This window comes from Penicillium daleae (genome assembly GCF_028827525.1).
Source record: "Penicillium daleae strain IBT 16125 chromosome Unknown utg000006l_segment0_segment0, whole genome shotgun sequence".
NCBI lineage: Eukaryota > Fungi > Ascomycota > Eurotiomycetes > Eurotiales > Aspergillaceae > Penicillium > Penicillium daleae.
The window spans coordinates 3285163-3305102 of record NW_026623154.1 but is presented as its reverse complement, the minus strand read 5'-3'; the positions used below and the strand labels follow the sequence as shown (position 1 = coordinate 3305102).

General features: G+C 51.3%; 5 protein-coding genes across 5 annotated transcripts; 2 read left to right on the top strand and 3 right to left on the bottom strand.

The window, feature by feature from the left end:
* Positions 1-217: 217 nt before the first annotated feature.
* N7458_006883 (transcription initiation factor IIA large subunit) lies at positions 218-1844 on the top strand (the record flags this gene model as incomplete). Its single annotated transcript, XM_056910265.1, has 4 exons — positions 218-235; positions 386-487; positions 777-1750; positions 1805-1844. 4 exons carry the CDS (start codon positions 218-220, stop codon positions 1842-1844), a joined length of 1134 nt encoding a protein of 377 aa, XP_056765969.1.
* Positions 1845-3407: 1563 nt separating this feature from the next.
* On the bottom strand, positions 3408-5356 carry N7458_006882 (zinc-coordinating transcription factor SFP1; the record flags this gene model as incomplete). Its single annotated transcript, XM_056910264.1, has 4 exons — positions 3408-3722; positions 3788-4428; positions 4583-4845; positions 5013-5356. 4 exons carry the CDS (start codon positions 5354-5356, stop codon positions 3408-3410), a joined length of 1563 nt encoding a protein of 520 aa, XP_056765968.1.
* Positions 5357-11555: 6199 nt separating this feature from the next.
* On the bottom strand, positions 11556-11855 carry N7458_006881 (uncharacterized protein; the record flags this gene model as incomplete). Its single annotated transcript, XM_056910263.1, has 1 exon — positions 11556-11855. One exon carries the CDS (start codon positions 11853-11855, stop codon positions 11556-11558), a length of 300 nt encoding a protein of 99 aa, XP_056765967.1.
* Positions 11856-16729: 4874 nt separating this feature from the next.
* On the top strand, positions 16730-18012 carry mdm12 (ERMES complex subunit MDM12; the record flags this gene model as incomplete). Its single annotated transcript, XM_056910262.1, has 2 exons — positions 16730-17381; positions 17417-18012. 2 exons carry the CDS (start codon positions 16730-16732, stop codon positions 18010-18012), a joined length of 1248 nt encoding a protein of 415 aa, XP_056765966.1.
* A 540-nt stretch (positions 18013-18552) lies between these two features.
* N7458_006879 (putative BAP31 domain protein) lies at positions 18553-19490 on the bottom strand (the record flags this gene model as incomplete). Its single annotated transcript, XM_056910261.1, has 4 exons — positions 18553-18934; positions 18997-19100; positions 19159-19293; positions 19470-19490. The coding sequence occupies 4 exons, from the start codon at positions 19488-19490 to the stop codon at positions 18553-18555; spliced, it is 642 nt and encodes a 213-aa protein (XP_056765965.1).
* Between the last annotated feature and the right edge of the window lie 450 nt (positions 19491-19940).

Here is a 19940-nt window from a genome sequence, read left to right as displayed (position 1 = left end):
GCTCTACAGACTCGTAGCTCGTTTGGACCCGCCCGATTCCCGAGAGGTGTGATCGACCAGTGCTCCAACGGTCTCTCCCGTTGCGACAGAAGGCTATATCATCTGGTCGAGCCACCGAAACACTCGACCACGCTTTTGCTATCCTTGCGGTTCTCCTTTCATCAGCCTTCACGGTCCTTTCTCCCTCGCTCACACCAAATCCCGCTTCTTCGCCGCCATGTCGAACCAGCAAGTGGTAAGTTCAGTCTCGCGACAACCTACCCAACACGGTTGCAACGACACCCTCTTTCTGCTCATCTCATCTCTTTGCACTCTTCACCCGAGGGATATTCCTCAACCATCTTGAATGCTCTGAAGGGTTGGCTGATATCCCTCGCTACCATAGGGTGCGGTATTCGAGAAGGTCATCAAGGACGTCTGCGAGAACTCCCAGGTCGACTTTGAGGAGAGCGGTGTTGATCAGAAAACACTGCTTGATCTGCGCGAGGTGAGTTACAATATCCAGTCTTCATATCGGGCTTTCATATGGTGAATATGGTGAATTGCGATGGCTTTGGATGTGGTCACTCTGCGGAGGGTCAACCAAAAGCGGGGGAACCCGAAGTGGTGCGGGAGGCAGTGCTTATGGGGGAACACCGGATTATGAGGCTCCCTTTATATGCCGCCGCCGCTACCCGCCTAAGAGGGGCTTAGGCCGCCAAGCCATCATTCGTCGAAACACCTTGCAATCATAACCCCCGTCACCACGACAGACCACACTAACGACTTATCTCTAGACCTGGCAGAGTAAGCTCTCATCGGTCAACGTTGCTCAGTTCCCCTGGGATCCCCCAGTCCAGCCCATCCCCCAAGCTCCTCTACCTCCCCAGGCCACCGTCCCGTCCAACGCACCCCGCCCACCACCTCAGCCTCAATATGTCCCTCCTCCAGTATCTATGCCACAGCAAATCCCTGTGCAAGCCCCCGCCCCGGTGGCACCCGTTGCGCCAGCACCCATGACTGCCCCGAGAATCAAGACAGAGCCTGGCACTAATGGCCCAACCCAAATGCCCCCAATGCATCACAATATGCCTGCGAGCACGCCGAACCCGCAAATGGCTCGCGACCGCGCTGCAGCTCAATTGACGCAAAGATTTGGCGCCTCTGCTGCCACATCAGTCAGTCAGCTCCAGTCTGCCGGACAGCAGCCCTACTCGCAGATGCACCACCCTTCCAATGGCACGATGCCCCAAATCAAGCAGGAGCCCAGCCATTCCTCCATCGGACCTAGCCAGACGGATGGTGCTGGTGACGCACTCGCCGACTGGAAGGCCGAGGTTGCCCGTCGCAGAGAAGCCGCTCAGAATGGTCAAGGCGATCATCTTCTGCGCGAGTATTTGAAGCATCAGATGAGCGGGCTGGAAGGCGGTGGTTTGCTCCGTCCTCTGTCTGAGCAGGAGTCATCTATCACGAAGGCCCGTCGCTCAGCTCTCGTTGCTCCTCTAGTCCGGGCCAACGCTTCCCAGTCGAACTCGCCCTTCCCCAAAACGCATGGCCAGTATGATGGCGTGGACGACGACATCAAGGAAGAAGCAGACGAGGATGCGATTAACTCGGACTTGGACGACCCTGACGATCTGATCGATCACGAGGCAGAGGCCGATGAGGCCGATGGCCAGGTGATGCTTTGCACCTACGATAAGGTCCAACGGGTCAAGAACAAGTGGAAGTGCACCTTGAAGGACGGCATCTTGACCACAGGTGGCAAGGAGTGAGTTTTCTTTAAACGTAGCTCTTGATGAGCGCGAGCTAATTTGTTGTCTAGATATGTCTTCCACAAGGGACAGGGTGAATTCGAGTGGTAAATCTCCTTCAACACCATCTAGTTTTTCGATCTACAGTCTCTGATGTTCACGAAATTTCCGCGCTCGGTCTGTAATACCTTTTTTTCCCTGGCAAGTGCTCCATCCAGCACACGAAAATCACCCCCCTAACCCCTTATGTTCTGCAAATGGTTGGTGCAAGCGAAGTCTCTTTTGTCGTCACGATTATCCCTTTTTCTTTTCATGTTCCCTCAAACCCAAACAAGACTGGACCTCGGGTTTTGCCCTTATGTTTTTACTTCTTATGAGCATCTATCCGCTCATGGCGCTTACAGTGAGGCGGGGCTCGTGGATGTTACGCCTTCTTGCCCACAGCTCGTGCTTTTGTACTAGAATAAATTGGCAAGATCCTAGCTAGGTTCGCCAACTACAAATGGATATTCTTTTTTACCAATGCCCGTCTCTCTGAAGAGATCTCTTGTAGGCAGTCGATAACAAGGAAGTACGCGACTTGGAAGGAGGACATAGCCATGTAATGAAGTGAAGAAGCAATCAAATAATCACAATCGACGAGAAGCCAAAGTGTATAAAACCATATCTACACGATCCGACGCCAGAGAACCACACTTTTGTTTGTAGTTTCAGTTCCAGTCCCTGACCGAAGTTGCAAGAACCCAGCAGCCAGCTAGGCAGGGCAAAGAAATGAAAGCCCACAGTCGGGGCCTTTTTTTGGACGGCAGGACGAAGGATGCAACAGATCATCAAGTGACAACATAATCCCTGATAATCGTTGAAAGAGAGCCCAGAGTCCCAATCCAACCGCAGCCCGATTCACAAGGTAGCTTGCTTCTCGCGGATGCTTCGAGAAAACGAAGACGGCCAAGGGAGTAACGACAACTGTCTCCCGTGGATGGAAGAAAGAGACTCAATCATGAGCATAAGCGTAACCATAGATGGAATCAGCAAAAGCAAAAAGCCAGCCCTTAGAAAGAAAAACAATGCATAACGCAAGCATGCAATAACAGAAAAGGGGAGAAGAAACACCGCAGGTATAAACACACTCATTTCCCATTTCTCCATAGGCCTGAATCCTAGCCATGTCAAGTGGAGAGATATGCAAGAAACGAACCAGGCCCTCTAGACAGACGGATAAACAGACAAAGACAGATAAAACAGGTCTTGCCAGGATAAGTCTTGATCGCTCGGGTTGCGGACGGCTCTATGACCAGATTTACCCTTTTCCTCGAGGATGGGGAAGGTGGGTAACTGGAAATAACGAGAGGGATATCGAGCAAAGAACAAACGAGTAGGAAATCAAACCCAGTTGCCATGATGGTGAACCGGTGGCATCAGGATACTCAAACCAAAACAACCAGACGTAAAGGTCAAATCCCAGGGTAGGTAAAAACAAAAGTCAAGATGAAAACTCCAAAGTCACCGAACCAATTCATGACATCGTGTTTGGGAGGAAACCAAAAAGAAACAGCGCGGCGAAGAGATCCTCTCGACCGTATCGACTATTTGCATCAAAAAATCGCTGGATATTATTTGTATGGACAAGCTAGGACGGGTGGAGATTATGTTATTCTCAGTAGCCCATCACGCTTACAAGAGGCCCTCCTCGCCGATTCCGGGGAGGCCAGCTCCTGCAACGTTAATGTTCTGTCCCTGCATGACGCCACCGCCGAGATTCAGGTTGCGGCCTGCTGCAAGCTGGAAATCCGGGTTGCAAGGGGGCGAGTGCGATTTGTGATACTTGAGGCCGTTGAGGTTCTTATAGCGCTTGCCGCACACTTCACAGCGATACGGCTTCTCTTTCTCCATGCCCAAGGTGCCGGGGTAAGGTGTTGAAGTCTCCGGATTGACGATCGAAAAGGTTCCGTCAGCGTTATCGTGGAGCTGTTGATTATTGTGACCGTGCTAGAGTGAGGAAAGAGGACAATGTCAGAGTGTGGTATCATAAGAGCTTGTTTGCATATACTCACAGCCTTGTGATATTTGAGACCATTCTGGTTCTTATATGCCTTCTCACAGCCAATAACAGGGCAGCGGAACGGCTTGGGCTCTTCATTAGGGAGAATAGCCGTGGTATCAGGAACACCAGCCAGAAGCTGCTGTTCCCGAATCCGCCGAGCAATATCACTGTTGGGACCATATTGAGCTCCACTGAGCTTGAAGTGGGCATTGGGAGTACCCATCCCACCATTTGGGCTGAACAGCCGCTTGGCAGGTTCGTCGATGCACAGATCAAGCATATCATTATTACCAGGGTAGCGTCCATATTGAACCTGGTTCTGGCCCATCGCATTCTGCTGCATAGTGAGATCGCCAAATCCGCCTACCACGCTCTCATCGATCTCAGCCGGCGTTCCGGGCCCAGAAGAATCGGGGGTATTCCGGAACTGGGAGTTCTGAAGCGGATTGGCCATCAGAGTCGGGGTATTGACAGAGGAAACGGTAGGATTGTTCGATAGGGAAAGTGGATGTCCAGAGCCGATCGGGGTACCAGGCTGAGAAGGGGTGTTGAAGCCCTGATGACTAGGAAGCATGCCCAGATTTAATTGGGGGCCCTGGTTGGAGTTTCCAAATCCGCCTTGGCCACCTTCGCGTAACTGGGGGAAAACAGCTGGGACGTTGCAGCATCCGCGTCGCCCATGGGGTCGTCCAACTCCATGTCATCCATCGTGTCTAGATCCACGTGCTGTAATGCGGAGGGGGTTGGCCCATCTTCCGTTGCATGTCTAGGGTGCGGTCGGGCTGTAGGCCGTGCCCTTGATTACCATGTTGCTGGCTCTGTTGCTGTGCGATCGCGGCAGCCGCCAAAGCAGCCCGGTTTTCACCTTGGCTCGGGCGATGTCCTTGATTGGGCGACTTGGTCGCATGGGCTTCTTCGTAGTGTTGTAATAGGTCATGAAGCGTCGGTAAGGTCACACCGCAGCAGGAAAAGTCCCGCATGAAGTTGGCCTCCAACTTCGGCAGATATGAGGATGAATGGAAAGAAGGCGACTGGAAGGTAAATGGAGAGGTGCCGGTCATGATGATACTGTGTGGAAAATTCCTTGGTCAGTCTTCCGATGCCGTGAAACAATCAAGCAGAGCACAGAGGTCTTTTGGAAGGGCCAGGAGGGGGCATCATTTGGCCTTCGCACGCCCTGTGCGCCTGCTCTCTCCTCTCTAATCTATTCGTCTCATGGGGTTTCCGCCACTCACTCATCGCGAATCCAGCTTCCTACAGACACACCACCCCAGCTCATACCGCCCACCAAGCTTCCCGCGAGAGATTCCCGCCGGCCTTTGTCGCGGGCAGACCCCGTCATCGAGATCGGCTTCGTCCCGTTTCCCCATTGTACATTAGCGGCACCGATCGAGTCCTTGCGAGGCGGCGGGGCCTTGAACATTCCGAGCCCACCGCTAGGGTGATGCGATATACTACCTGTGCGCTCACCAGTACCAGCTCTCTGGAGTGCCGAAGTGAGGTTCGAGGCCTGTTGCCCCGGTGGTGAGACCGAGGTCGACTGTCGAGTGGTGATGTCAATAGGAGCGGCGCCTGCCATGGTGATGGAGGGGATGTAAGCGTGGTCGAGGATGATAAGAATGTCAAGTCGTTGTAGATAACTCCGTTTGTTCTGGAAAGATGCAAGAAGCAAAGAAAAAATAGGTCCCGTAACCTTTTTTTTTCTGGAAGGTCTGCAGGGATCCTAGTTCCCTGTCCGGTCCCGCGCGAAGGAGGAGCACGCCAGGCCCGAGGAGTTGAGGGGACAGGGTTGATGGGGAAAGTCCCGTGTCGAAGCGCGAACGAAAGTCACCGTGGAGAGTTGAAGAGGATGAGAATGCGACAGGAGAGCAAGTCTCGTCCAACTGCCCCTCGATGGGTGTGGACTTTTAGGTGGATGGCGGTTTTGGGCGGGTTCGAGGAGTCCACCCTCGGATGATGTCCCACTCTTGGTGCTGGGGCCCAGCGAATCGCCTGTCTCTTTGGCGCAGTAGTGGCGATGGAACGCGCCGGTCTTTCTGTTCAAAACTTTGGATCCCGCGTGTCGTAGTGAATGAGAGATGGATGAACTCTTGAGACGAGTATATCTCCTTTTACTTTTGGTCTGACACCAGATCAGCGAGGGTTAGAAGAGGAGGTAGGGCCGTGAGTCCCAGCGGGACTGACTGCGATGGAGGCAACCCTGCCGCTTTGGGGTTGGCGCCGTTACTGTATTACCGATTGCACGTGATGCAGTGCCAACCCGGGGAGTTAAGGCACATTAAAAAAAGTACTGAATTTCACTGAGCTGCTCGGGTCCAATTGAGCTGAAATATGTTACCTGGCTGGAGCTAGCTGCGAGATCAATGCATATTAACCGGACAAAGATGTTCCGGTACGCTATAGCTACTCTAGCACTGCTTAAGATCTAGTGGTAAGCAGCACTGTGTATAGATGCGTCGATGACGGGACTCCGATGCCGATCGAATGATGCCACGACACACCGCTTGCAGAGTCCAGCGAGGGGGGACGTCATGATCGGTAATGGGCTGTACGGGCCTGAAACACGGGCCTCGAGACTAGCGTAACTTTGGTATATTCGGGGTATCAACGGTAATCAACGTGGCGAACTGGGGGACGTGCTGGTATTATTCCCATCTTCCCCTCCATTTTCACACGGCTAACCGTATTAAATGACTAATGGGGCCTTGACTGATGATGCGCTCTTGAGCTCAATTCCGATTCATGTTTACGTTGCTGACGTTCTTCTCCGTCGTCCACCCGGTTGATTACTCGACGCATCATTCAAGCAGAACTGATCTGACATGCTAAGACTCCAGCCACCTTTCCTCCAAATCCCCATCCGATCGGGGAGGATTTTCATTATGGTTGACTGTTCTTGCCGACGCCGCGGGCTGGCTGTGGAGCGGGTCGAGCATACCCCCAGCGAATCCTCGCTCTGATCGGAACACCGTCGCCCATGGTTCATCGTGAAGGAAGTCGGGACTCCACCGCTTCCTGCTTGCCGGGCGTCCCTTGGGAGACTAAGGAGGGCCTATCGGAATATCTACTGATCGAGCACGCCGTAACAGCGAAGTTGCCCGCGGCGCCAGAGCACCGGATACGGATCCATCTAACGATCTAAAGCATGCAGGCTAGCATCAAGCTCTCCCTCAACCGCCCTAGTAGATCTGGGGTCCCATCTGCAAGGGGCAAGACCGTTTGGTGGTGGCGATTTCCCGCTCCGCCGAGGCCACTGCCACACTGGTCACCAACGGAGTCCATGGGACTCCGCGGCCTTCTCCGTTGGTCTGAAGTAATACTACATACAGTACATGCTTTCGTGGACTCGAGACAAGTACGACTGTGATCCGCTGAAGCTGAGTTGATCACCTGCCCCCTTTTCCGCCTCCAGTCTTGGTGATTAAGGGGCAACAATGTGACCTGTACGAACCTTGAAATACAGGTTCAACCAGCGCCCTCATACATCGGGCACTGTCAATCGGCAAATGGTCCTAAACATCGTGGTCTTTCCATTCGCTCTAGCCTACTACCCAAGGTTTCAGTCGGGAGTCAATTGGTCTTGGCTTTGGCGCTAGAAACGCGGCAGAAGCATTCGGTCGGCCTTCGATCAATTAGCGTTGCCCAGAGTCTTCATGTCCTATGGAAGTGACACGACCACACCGCCCCCGCTGGGCTCTAAATTGGACCCTCGGACAAGGCCATCCTGTCTGCCCTCTGTATTTACGGAGTACGGAATAGGTATAGAATACGGATTACACGGGTGGCCCTCCGCTCTTCCCTGATTGTACCATACTACAGCGCCCGTTGAACTCCGTATCAAGGAGACTGTCCATTTATCTCCCAGAATCTCCTGCAGGTAACCTCAAATTAACTTATCTATCTGCTGCCGAAGACAGTATGATTTGCATTCTCCATCTCAGCCCCAAAGTCTTTTTCCTGCCGCGTGTGTTTCCCCACGGAATTTACTCGGGCGTCGCTCGATTTGGCATGTGCGTTTCGGCACTCAACCCTGATCGTTTCAATATAGTGAAGAAGACACTCTGGCATTGTTCAAAGGACAACAATGCGCTGTACACACTACACAGCCAACCAGCGCAAGTTTCGGACTCGAACAGCTCCTCATTTTCCTGCTCAACGTCGCAATTTGCCCCTGAGACGGCCAGATCTCCGTAATACTAATTATGGATTCCGTTTACATGCCACGCTACTACCTAAACTACCCCCTCCATTCCAACCCACCGCAGTGGGACTGATATCATAGATCAACCCCCGATGCGTTCTATACTGTACTATAGTATGTTAAGCGGGGATCTGCCAGGCATACAGGAGATCTCCCTTCGATCAACTTTCCCTTTCGCTAGATTGCTACTTAGCTCCTATAGTGGGGATAGCTGGAAACAGATACAACCACAACAATTGATTTTCACTTTAAAACTTCGCATGTGATTGACCCTAGCGTCATAGACTGTCTCATAGAATCACTGCGGCGGCAGCGACCCTGACTTGGAAACCGCTAGCGTGTCACCTAGCTTGGGAGTGCACATGACCCTGTAAATAGTTAGCGGTAGCGCGCTGACCGCTAACTTGTCGATTTACGAGAAACAGCATATGGAGTACTCGAGGCTGTAAACATCGAGTTGAGCACAACTAGCGGTGAACAAGCGTTCAGGAGTCGAGAGTGGACGGGCATTTCTGATTTCTATCGATTCGATCTTGGCCCCCCTGAACATATTGTCACATCTGTACTTATTCGTGCCTTACCATGCTATCGACGGTTCCATCTACGCGTGCGGCTAGCTCAGATGCACGATGCGGCTTTCCGGACTGAACATCCTTGCGTCAATCATTCACCATCGCCCTTTTCACCTGACCCAGTGCTTAGACTCAAGCCACCTGGGCTTTCGTCCCGGGCCTGCCCGAGTTAAAGCCCCCCCCCAACCCCCCCCCCGGCATGGAGGCTCGCGTTCAACTGCGGGGAATGCGGAGTATGTAGTTAGTTCTGAACTTATTTTGAGTCAGTCTATGAGAAAGCCACGAAATTGGGATAGTCTCGTGACAGGGATAGCCCGAGTCATACCTATCAATAATTTCATAGAGGAACTTTGACCATGTGACCTCGCCTGAATCGACACACGTCTTGGGCGGAAGGTCTACCTGTAGGCTTGCAGCAGAGACTACTCCATCAGGTTTGGAGCCGTTGGATATGTTACAAGATCATCATGAGAACTTAGGGGGGCTGGGCTGCCGAAATTCACGATCAAGTACAATTTAGTAGGTTTGATTCGTCTGGTGCATACCATGCCTGTGAGTCCCTGGCCAATATCAATCTCACCTTCATTCCGTGACCTGTATTTCGTATAGAAGCTGTTCTCATGGAAAACGTTTGAACTCATTAGAACCCAACACTTCCTAGGTCGTCCTGGGCCTTTGTTGACAAAAGACAAATAGGACCTGAGTTATCGATTGCCTAGATATTCTCGAAGGGATTTGAAATACTCCAGACCCAACAGATGGTCAAAACTTCTAGGCACATAGTTTGCGATGACTGCATCACCAATTTCTCCGTTCGTGTTGGTTCTCGAACGCCATGCTGAATGCTTCAGTGACTGACCACTCTGCTGTAATAATTCAGAGAAGACTGCCTAGAAACATCCGTAATAGATCAATTGACTGGCCAAAAACCTACTGAAGAATTAAAGCTGTACATCAACATAGTTTGGCGGCATCTGTAGCTTTGGAGAGTGCCTGGGTTAGGCTCGAGCACCTCCAACTTCACTACTTAAAATATTCAAGTATTTTCGAGAAGCTAGTCGGCTCGTAGATCCCGTAGAATTCCCTCTTCTGCGTCTGTTAAAACGCGATTAGCTCTTCCGTGAAGGAAAGTAATAGGAAAGTTACCTTGACATATTCGGGAATTGTTGAGCGTTTTGTTCGGTTCCGTAAGTATACTTAAGATCTCAGTATAAGAATTACTAGGACAATTGTTGCTAAAGACAAAGGCCTGGCTCTATCAGACACAAGCCTTTCTCTCTTCTCATCGAGAGACTTAATGAGCATTAGCTAGCAAATATCCATCGAAAATTTCATTTCATTCATTCAGCGACTTCTCGATCCTTCCTTTATATTCCAATTCTCCCTAGAAAATGGCTTATACCTAGTTTCCATGAGTCGTTCATGGAACGTTGTCCAAATGTCTCTCGCTTTGGTTAAGCAAGACATTTGGTGGGAGGGTTATCAATATAGTTTGACGAAGTCGTCCAGTAGGAATCTCGAGGTAGACCTGAATTGAAATCCTTATCATGAGAGTTGAACTTGGGAAAGTGAAATGCAACCTACCGTAGCGATTTTTAACAAGACTAACGTCGCCTCATATATCCAAACCTCACAACGCCCTTAGATCAGAGCACAGGACATTAAAGTCACTGATTTGGGAGTGCAACCAACAACTATACCCAAAACACAACGCCCTAAACGGCTAGGCTTCCAGCTTCGGCTAAATAGATATACCCGCGAGGCCGATTCGAGTGTCAATCTCGCAATATCCGCAATTTAAACAGCATGATCCTTCACCGGCTGCCCCCTAAACGCACAAGCGGAGATAACACGTTCCACAAATCTCAAGCCGCCAGATTGCCACCGGAACTGCCAAATCTCACTGGATGAAGATATCACACCATGCATGCAAAGATTGCAATATTCACCGAGATCATCGTTTGAGTCTAAAATGTATATTATTGCTCCAGATCTTCACCGAAATGCGGGGTGGAATTTGGGGGGGTCAATGGATGAGGGGAGAAGGATCCGGCTCCAACTCCACCGTGATCTCACCGAGGCGACCAACACAGAATAATTAGCCCCAGAAATGTAAGCAGCCAGTCTAGGACAAATGGCTGTCCAATCCCACGAATAGAAAAACAAACGTGTGTTTAGGGCGAACTGGCCGCTGGCGCCAGGAAAAAAAAAAGCAAAGAACGGAGGGGCAAGAAGAGAGACGAACGGCCAAGGTGGGCGAAACATCATCATCCACATCACAACAGCACAATTCGTAACAGGTAGACTTGGCAATATTGGCAAGTTCATCCCAATAAGTGATCTAGGGCTCGCCACGGTACACAACCGCAATCAGCTTGTGCAACCTGATGAACATGATCCGCGAGGCGCAGGGATCCTAGCCTCACAGCCAAGACGGGTCTATCAAACTGCACAAGGCTTGGCGGATCAGCAATCGCCCTTGGCACGTCACTTGGCAGGTATCCAGGAGGGCACCTCCCTCGCATCCAGTGGGCTTATTGCGTTCTGGGCAGAGATAAGAGCTGGTTGGGCTGGGCTGGGCAAGGGTGCCTTGTTTGTACATACATCTAAAATGGAGAGGGACGGAGTAATTGGAAAAAATTTCATATTTGTATTGCAATCTGTTGCTTGCATTGCAAACATGCCCACTGGGGATTCTGGCATGTTGACCTTGAGAGATAAGGAAATAAGTAAGAAAATAAGAAAAAGCCCAGATCAGATAGCGCCTCCAACACCCTTGTTGTGCTTTTCCATCCTATTGGTTTGTCCAGAAGGGGATGGGTTCAATGCGTAGAGGCACGATGTCGGTGTCTCTTGGGTTGAGCCAAATCCACGATCAATAAACCGAGATGATCGCTAGGTCATACAGTAAAACCAAAATGCGTCGGTCGCTGGTATCAAGTTGATGAAACAATTGTCATGAGAAGTGGAAAGATACGGAAAAGGAATAGCCATGTGAGTCTCAATCACTGGGAGGCGCGGCGACCCCTGGTGTGGCCCAGGAAAAGGAAGCCACTTGGTAAGTTGGCAGTAAGATCGTCAACCTGAGAGTCCTCCGAAGAGCTGGAAGAGGAGCTGTTGGAGCGATGCAGCTCCTGCTGGTGCTCGTCCGTAGCGGACTCGGTCACGGCCTGCTCATCGTAGAGACGAGAGTCGGGGCCAGACTCGGTAGGAGATAAGACGAGGAACTTGTGGCTCGGGTCGAAGGGAGCTGAGCTAGTGGCTGAAAGGACGAGGAACTGACGGGGAGGGGGAATCTTGAACATTTTGAAAAAGAGACTTTTAGCTCGCTTAGGCGATGGTTTGAGTGGAAGATTATTGTGTGGATGGGTGCCGGGTGAGAGAGTTGAGCCAAAAGCGGTTATAGATGGCTGAGCGCGGGGCAGGAGTTTTGCAACAGATAAACACTTTTTAGTCGGGAGAGAGAGGCAGAGAGGGTGAGAGATGGGACGAGTTGCACACTCTCAGCGGGTGAAATCGGTCAGGCTTTATAGTCCACGAGTCGCAACGGAGCCAAGAGATAGCGAGGGACCTTGGAGAGGGAGGGGCATTCCGGTATCAAAGACAAGCCCGTCGATCCAGCACGTCGTGCATCTCAGCGGGAAAGCCAGTGGATACCCGAGAGGTCACGCAGTCAGCCAGGCAAGCCTCCCCGCGATAATCGCTGATAATTTTGCATAGCACAGGATCAAGCCAGTGGATAGGACTGGAGAGAACTGGATAGCCTGCCCCAATCATCGACACGATTGCCCAATCCGGTACATCCCAAACACTTCACATGTCTTGGCCCGAAAAAGGGGGAACAGGCACTCCTCCTTCTTACCGGCCAAGACGTCACTATTGGAATCGCTATCGTGATCTTCCCTCTTTGCTTTCCAATTCTTCGACTTCGCCTTTCTTGGCTTTGGTGGTTTGGTATTCTGGGGTCACACCAGCGTCGGTCTGGCCTGGCCGCCACTTTCTTCAGTCATTCCCAGCAGCCATGGCAGCTATGCGTCTCTCTTGGCAAAGACTAAGCAGCAAGTCTCTTGCAATAATTGCCCAGTGTTGTGGCTATGGAAAGACTTGCCAATTGCGTAATCCGTTTGAGCCATTTGTTAGTGGGGGGAAATAAGCAGCAATCGTATGGAGTAGTTGCTATTGTCTTTCCCCTTTTTCGTTCTGGCGGGTCCGTTGCAAGCCGCGAGCCAAAGAAAAGTCAACCTCGGAAGATCCACAGCCAGGATGAGGGGAGGGCCAAGTCAGCCCCAGGAAAACAGAAACCAAAGACCCCATAATTAGTTAAACGCTCCCCGTCCAGTGTGCGAGAGCACTGCCATTTCACAGGCTGATTCGTTCCACCTAATGCCCATGCAGCCGCCTGGTTTCAAGTGTGGACGAGTGGCCCTCGCACAACCGGATCTCGTTCGTGGATGTTGTCGACGCGCTCCGATCATCCCGACTGTGTCCGCGTCGTAACAGTTGGCTGCTCCGGTTTGTTTTCACGGTGATCCCCGCGATAGCGCAATTCATTTCTCTTTCGAGACAAAGCAACAGCAAATGACATCATTGGCACTGGTGGGAATCGCGGTTTCATGAGGAAGATGATATCTCTTTTAGCCGATAGTGCCCGATCAACTCGGCTGTTTGATTTGGCCCATTTGCGGGGAAAGTGGCCGACATGTGAGATCTAGAACTCGAAGTAACCATCACACAGACACGAAGATCCAAGATGAAGGAGAGAAAGAAGTTGAGGTTCCTGGTTGGTTCGGGAATGGAAAGCACACAGGAACCTAAAGTGAGGTTGTACAGACGCCGTCGTAGCATCAATAGCTGGACCAGTCACGTGGTGTAGTCCTCCTGCACCACCAAAGGTGCCTCCCACACAACGTACTTTTCCAACCTTCTCTTTGTCTTTCCCTTCGTTGATTGAGGTGTACTCCATTGGGATACTCTTGGAAGTCCAACGGCGCCAAATAGAGTGGGGGAAGAGTGCCAATAATTTGCGTTGTGCTTAGTCGCTGTGCGTTGCCGCCGACACTCTCGGCGGCTTCCTTGCCCAGAGTCGATCTCCCGGAGCACAGGCGCCAAGTGATGAGCCTCAGTCACAAATATTTAGGGGGAGGGACCCGACCGTGCTCCCGCCGAGCACAGTCAATTTTCACCAGTCACATTGGCGCTAGTGAGTTTTCATTGGCAGGCATTGATCGTTGGTTGAGATATCCCGGCGTGGCCGATGCATACTCATAACCTCGATCAACGAGGATGCCACATACTGATGACATAGGAGCACCCAACAGTCGATGAAGCTGTTATGAACAGAGTTGGAGATACATTCTCAAAATCCGAACGCAGGATAACTGGGATTTTCGCTTAATACCACCTCATGGTCTCGAATCTGTCATCCTAATGCGGCTTGTTCGCTGCTATCACCAACTGATCCATTCCGGCGGGTTCTCGGTCGCCTGCGCATGGTCAGCTTGGGGTCATGGTATGGAGATTAGCTATTGGGGGCCCTCTGTCCAGAACTGTGATGTCTGTAACTTCTCTTGAGAGAGGTTTGGGCGAGCTTCTAGCTCCCGTTCAGGCCGCGATGTTGATCCTATAGTTCTGGGTCCTGCTACCACGCTCCACCGGGCCTCACACCCGCTGATGAACGTCATCCTGCTGAGAAGCCTTCACTCGGAATTTTATGATTCGTGGACTCTCGAAGAAAAGGCTGACCGTGCTCAGGTTTAATTTACGAGGTGCCACACGCCATTTCTCTTGTGCTGGCCCCCGAAAACTTGGGGCTTATCCACTACGCGGACTGTGGCAGGTGGAATCTTTCCGATAGAAACACAGCAACATGACATGCTCTATTGTGTAGGCTCATTTCATTCTGAGTTTTCGGCTTGTCCCGTTGTGTTCAGTGAGCGTTGGTTCCATTGCGCGGCCCTTTTTACCGAAACGACGATTAGTTGGCCTCTGAGTCCACAAGCCATGGTCTTTAACGAGGTATTGTCGAATCTATCAGCAATAGCGTCGAGACATTAATGCCAACTGGAGGTGACCTGCCCTGATCGACGGTTCGATGAACATGCCAGTGCCGGCGTTCACAGAACCTTGATCACTGGGCGTCGTCCGCTGGACACAGGGTGGCCCTCTCTGATGATCCACTTAAACGCCAACATTTGGACTTGTTGGTTCGCAGAGATGACCGGTCTTCCCATTCTACCATCTAGAACATTGTATGCCTTGTCTGCCCTCTGCATCCAAATGTCTTGCTCATTTCGGGAGTGACTACTAAGACATTAGATGCATATGGCGCATCAATCATCCCCCACAGCGGCAGTGAATGCGCAAGATATCACAGTCTTATGTGAAGGTCATTTCATTTGCTGCGAGCTCCCTGTCGTGGCACAGTCATTATATCTACATCGCTGCTCAGAATGATATAAAGTGGCCTTGATTCCTCGCTGTTCCGGGTCTTCACCCTCATCAATCCAGCCAGCCAGCTCATCAGTGACTATATTCACTTTGAAAAGCCTTCTGAGTTGTCTTATCCGGAGGAAACACATCTATACTTTCAAAATGTGCTCTATTTACATTTTCCTGTACGACTGCGGTTGTTGCCTGCGTGAGGGCGGTATCGTTCACTGTGCCAAGGTTGGAACTCCATCTTGCCAGGGAGTGAAGGAGCACTATCGCCGCCGAGACGGCTACAAATGCCCGGCACACGGTGGCTAGACAGCCTTCTGCAAGGTCAGTATAGGACTCACTTGCTGCCCGATTACGGTTCGCTGATGCAGGTTAATACACAAAGACCTGGCTGTGATCCCATCACTTTCAACGAGCCCTTCATTACTGGCTCCGGTCTTTTTGAACAATGACTTGCTACATGTATGTCAAAAGGAGGATTAGTTGACTGTTGATTGTTGTCATGTATCTTATCGAACCCAGACATAGGTTGGGGGGCATCTTCAGTGTTGGAACGTCTTTCTTGCTTAGCTCAGTCTGATATTTTGCGTTCATTCTTACCTTGAACTGGCATTTGCAATTTTTCTGGCAACTTAAAGCGTTTGCCATGTAGGGGCTTAATATTTTGCCTGAATACAAGCCTTCATTATCCTCAGATGACTTTCTTTAATCACCTGGCCTGGCACGTTCCAAAATTCCGAACCCGTAGAAATCTCAACTCTTCCCTTAGAGTCAAATCGTAGCATATCTCTGACTATAAAGCTACACATAAAATATGTTGGGACGCTAGGAAATGGCGAGTGCCTCTCCAGTTCCTAGCTCGAAAATCTGTCATCCGTCAGTTACTAGTGGGCTAACGAGGATTGATAGAAGCCGAGAACGTCTCGAAAGCATTCGTGCATTAGTGTGGCAACAGGTACGAGGAGTGGACAGATACATTGCCAGCTATTTAATGCTAGATTCATCTGGCTTTTGAATCAAACGAATAGATCTGTAGCAATAACCGTGGCTGGCATTAGGCGATAGGCTGAGAGCCGCGGATGGACATCTAGTGCATGGCATCAGACCTGCATGGCGCTCAAATCAGTTGATTCGGAATACATGAACTCTAATCCTTTGTGTAGTATTTTCCAAAAAGGGATTCCCCTTTGGTACCACCGCATTGAAGTACGCTCGGGAAGGCATCTCGCATCAAGCAGCATGTTCCTGGAGCGATGTACCGTCGAAGGATGAAGATAAGGCCAATAAGCACGTAATGAAACAGAGACACTACAATGAATGAACTAGAGACTCGGATAAACGGCATTTGAGAAATCCTGAAGGCTTAATCGCTCATGCGCGTTCGCATGCTCGTCACATTGTTGGCCCTATCGGCCAGGGTTTGAAGCGCCTCGAGGGTTCGGGGGTTGGGGGAAGAGAAGAGGGTCCATAGATCCATAGACTGGCTTCAACATGCATATTCAATATCGATAGCAAATCCCGACTCTTGATTCCAAAAGCCATTTTTGGTTGCATCATTCTACAGGTTGGGGTTCGTAAATTACGTAGGCGCCAAGTTGGGATAGATAGGGAGCATCCAGGGCGATCTTCGATCTCGCTGTGTATCTATCACGTGATTGGAAGTTACCAGGTCGTCGCGAGAGCTCCCTGCTCCATCGTTTAGACATTGGAACAATTTCGGTCCATCTGCGACGCACATGTAATGTCCATCGAAGTCGACTGGGCAAGGGCCACGTCCGGTCCGGACGGAGAAGCTCTAGCAGAGCGCATCCGCTCCTTTGTCCATGACAAGTTCCAACAGGTCCCCCTACCGCGCTTCATCCGCTCCGTCCAATGCCATGCCTTCGATTTCGGGACTATCGGACCAGATCTTGAGATTAAGGATTTTTGTGAACCGTTCTCTGACTTCTACGAAGAAGACGATGACGACACATCTGCAACCTCTGAAGAGCTCATCGATGAGCAATGGTCCGGACGCAACTCGGACTCCACCTACGACGACGATGTCCCGTATAACCTCCACCACCATCCTTACCCCGGCGAGGCTTTTCAACCCTCTGCACTTCGGTCTCCACTGCCCCTAGGGGACCATCTCAACTCGCACTTCCTACCTCGCGCTGGCACCCCTGGTATTCCCGGAGGCACATCGACTCTCGGGTACCATTTGATGTCCCTCGGTGGTCTCTCGGGCACCCAGACTCCCCTCGCGGCTGTAGCTGGCGGGACACCGTTCGGCAGCAGCTGGTCAGACTCGGGCATGGGCCAAGGTGGCCAGCCACGCCGTCCCCCCGCCCTAGTGGCCTTCATCACCGAACAGACGCAGACATCGACACCACGAACTCCGCGTCACGGCCGTCCACCGCCAACACAATACCCTCACACCCTTCAGCTGGCCATACCGGCAGCGGCGGATCAAATCGCAACAGCGGTGATCCCGCAGACATACCGCAGCCATCCACAGAACCCGCCATCGACCCCTCCGCCCCAATCCCGCCTCGAATGCGCGAGCGTCGCCCGGAAGATTTCCAGATCCTCTGCCACGCCAAATATGCCGGCGATGTCCGGTTATCATTGACAGCTGAGATCTTGCTCGACTACCCGATGCCGAGCTTCGTCGGTCTCCCGCTGAAACTCAATGTCACAGGCATTACCTTTGACGGCGTGGCGGTGGTTGCGTATATCCGTAAACGCATCCACTTCTGTTTCTTATCTCCCGAAGATGCCGATGCGCTGCTCGGCTCTGAAGGGCAGCATCAGAGCAGTCAGCAGCCTGGTGAGGATGGCCGACCTCGATCAGGAGGAGACCAAAAGCGACAGGGTGGATTGCTGCAGGAGATTCGAGTAGACAGCGAGATTGGCCGTAAAGAAGACGGTAAACAAGTACTTAAGAATGTGGGCAAGGTGGAGCGCTTTGTTCTCGCGCAAGTTCGTCGCATCTTTGAGGAAGAGCTGGTATACCCCAGCTTCTGGACATTCCTCATTTGAAGCTCGAACTATATATGGTTATACTCCCCCCAACCTTGGCATGATCATAGACAATATCTGTACAGTTACGAAGATTTTATGAATTTCAAAGAAGATGAATTTATGACCCGAGAGAATAAAGCCCTATCTTCATAATGCGAGATGATCCTGGTCCCAAAAAACCATCGTGCAGAAATTGAAAAGACGAGCGCTTCTAGAACAAGCACTATGAATAGTGACTCCATCCTTCGAACACCTGGCTAACATACTGTCAATATTAGGGACGATGATACAAAAGCACCGTTCCTACGGGGTTAATTTCTGCAGTGGGTACCCCTCAACGTGGCGGAAGGTCGTTGATAGTTCTGGAAGAGATATTTATGGCCTGTTGTCGATCGGTGTATCGAGAAATATCGTGTGCGAGGTTAGGTTGACCGATGGTGGGCACACGGCACTAGCGCGGGTAATTTCACGTGCTGGAATTCAGAGCCTTAGGAAGAGGCCGAGATTGCACGAGGCGGCCGGAATCGGTCTCCAGACCCAGAGAGACAGGCGGACACTTTACAGGTCCTTCTTGACGGCCTTGTCGCTCTTGCCGGAGGAGACCTCATCACCGAGCTTGTGGTACTCGCGAGTCAGGCCTTCGCACTGCTTCTTGAGGGTCTCGATATCGCGTTCCTTCTCGGCCAGCTGCTTCTTCAGGGAGCCAATCTCTCCAACGGATCCAGCCTCGGCGAGACGGGCAGAGTCCTTGCCGCCTGCCTTCTTGTCACCCTCGAGCAGCTTAACACGGTCCTCAAGGCGGAGGACCTCCAGGATCATGATGTAGGTGCGGTTGAGGATCAGGGAGAGGAAGAGGGTGAAGCCGCACAGGTACATGTTACGCTGCGAGTAGAACTTGCGGGCCTGCACCTCCATACGGTCGGTACCGAGGTGGGCAGCGCTATCACGAAGACTCGGTTAGTGGTGGTCATAATCGGGCGAATTATACTGTAGAGAACGTACCCGATCGCAGAACCATCCTTGGTGAAGGCAGCCAGCTCCTGCTGCACCCGGAAGACCCGGTTGACGCTGTCAATGAACAGGATAAGGATGAAGATGAATGTTATCTATATTTTGTTCATTAGATAAGCACAGGTGATCTGCAATATACGGTGCTTGTCATACCTTCAATCCATACTGTAGTTTTGCTATGATCGGACTTTCGGAAATGAAAGCGAAGAGCTTCCGTTTAATGGTAAACGGCAGAGGGACGATGAGGGCCAGGAAGACCGCCATCTCGAACACCAAGAGAAGAAAGACCTAATTGAAGATATATTTGTCAGTCTTCAGACCTGGTGGAATATTACCCTCAAACGCGTTGCGGGGGAGTTTTGGCGAGCTGGCCGATCGAGCCAGCTAGGCTGCAACCGCGCCCACAGCTGAATCGGCGGGAGAGCAACAGCAGGGAATCTGGAGAAGACACAAGTTGAACATACAAGGCTGTAGTAGAGAGTCATCTTGTCGATGTTTGTTTGAGTAGCACGAGATGCGGGATCAGAGGTTCGTGCCTGTCAAAAGGGGGTGGGGGATTGATTGGAGAGCTTGGTGTAAACTGGCCGGAGTGTAAACAAACACCAGCAGGTAGATTGCTTCGAGCGGTGGGGAGCTAGGAGACTAAAAGTACGAGTACCAAGTGGTAGACGTGTTCAAATCGGGCAGCAAATGGAAATTGGAAGACCAGCTGGCGGACGTGCAGGTTTCGAGGTGGTGGTCTTTTATGGGGAAGTTTTCCAAGCCTCGGGGGGAAGACGTCATCGTCCTGATCTGCACGTGACCGTGCGGGCAGCCCTAACGTTACAGCGTGGAGCTGTCATTTCATCATATCCGGAACAGTGTCACGTTCATGTTGATTCTCTATGCCATATACAAGTTTAAACTGAAATCCCAAGACGTGTAAAATATCATAT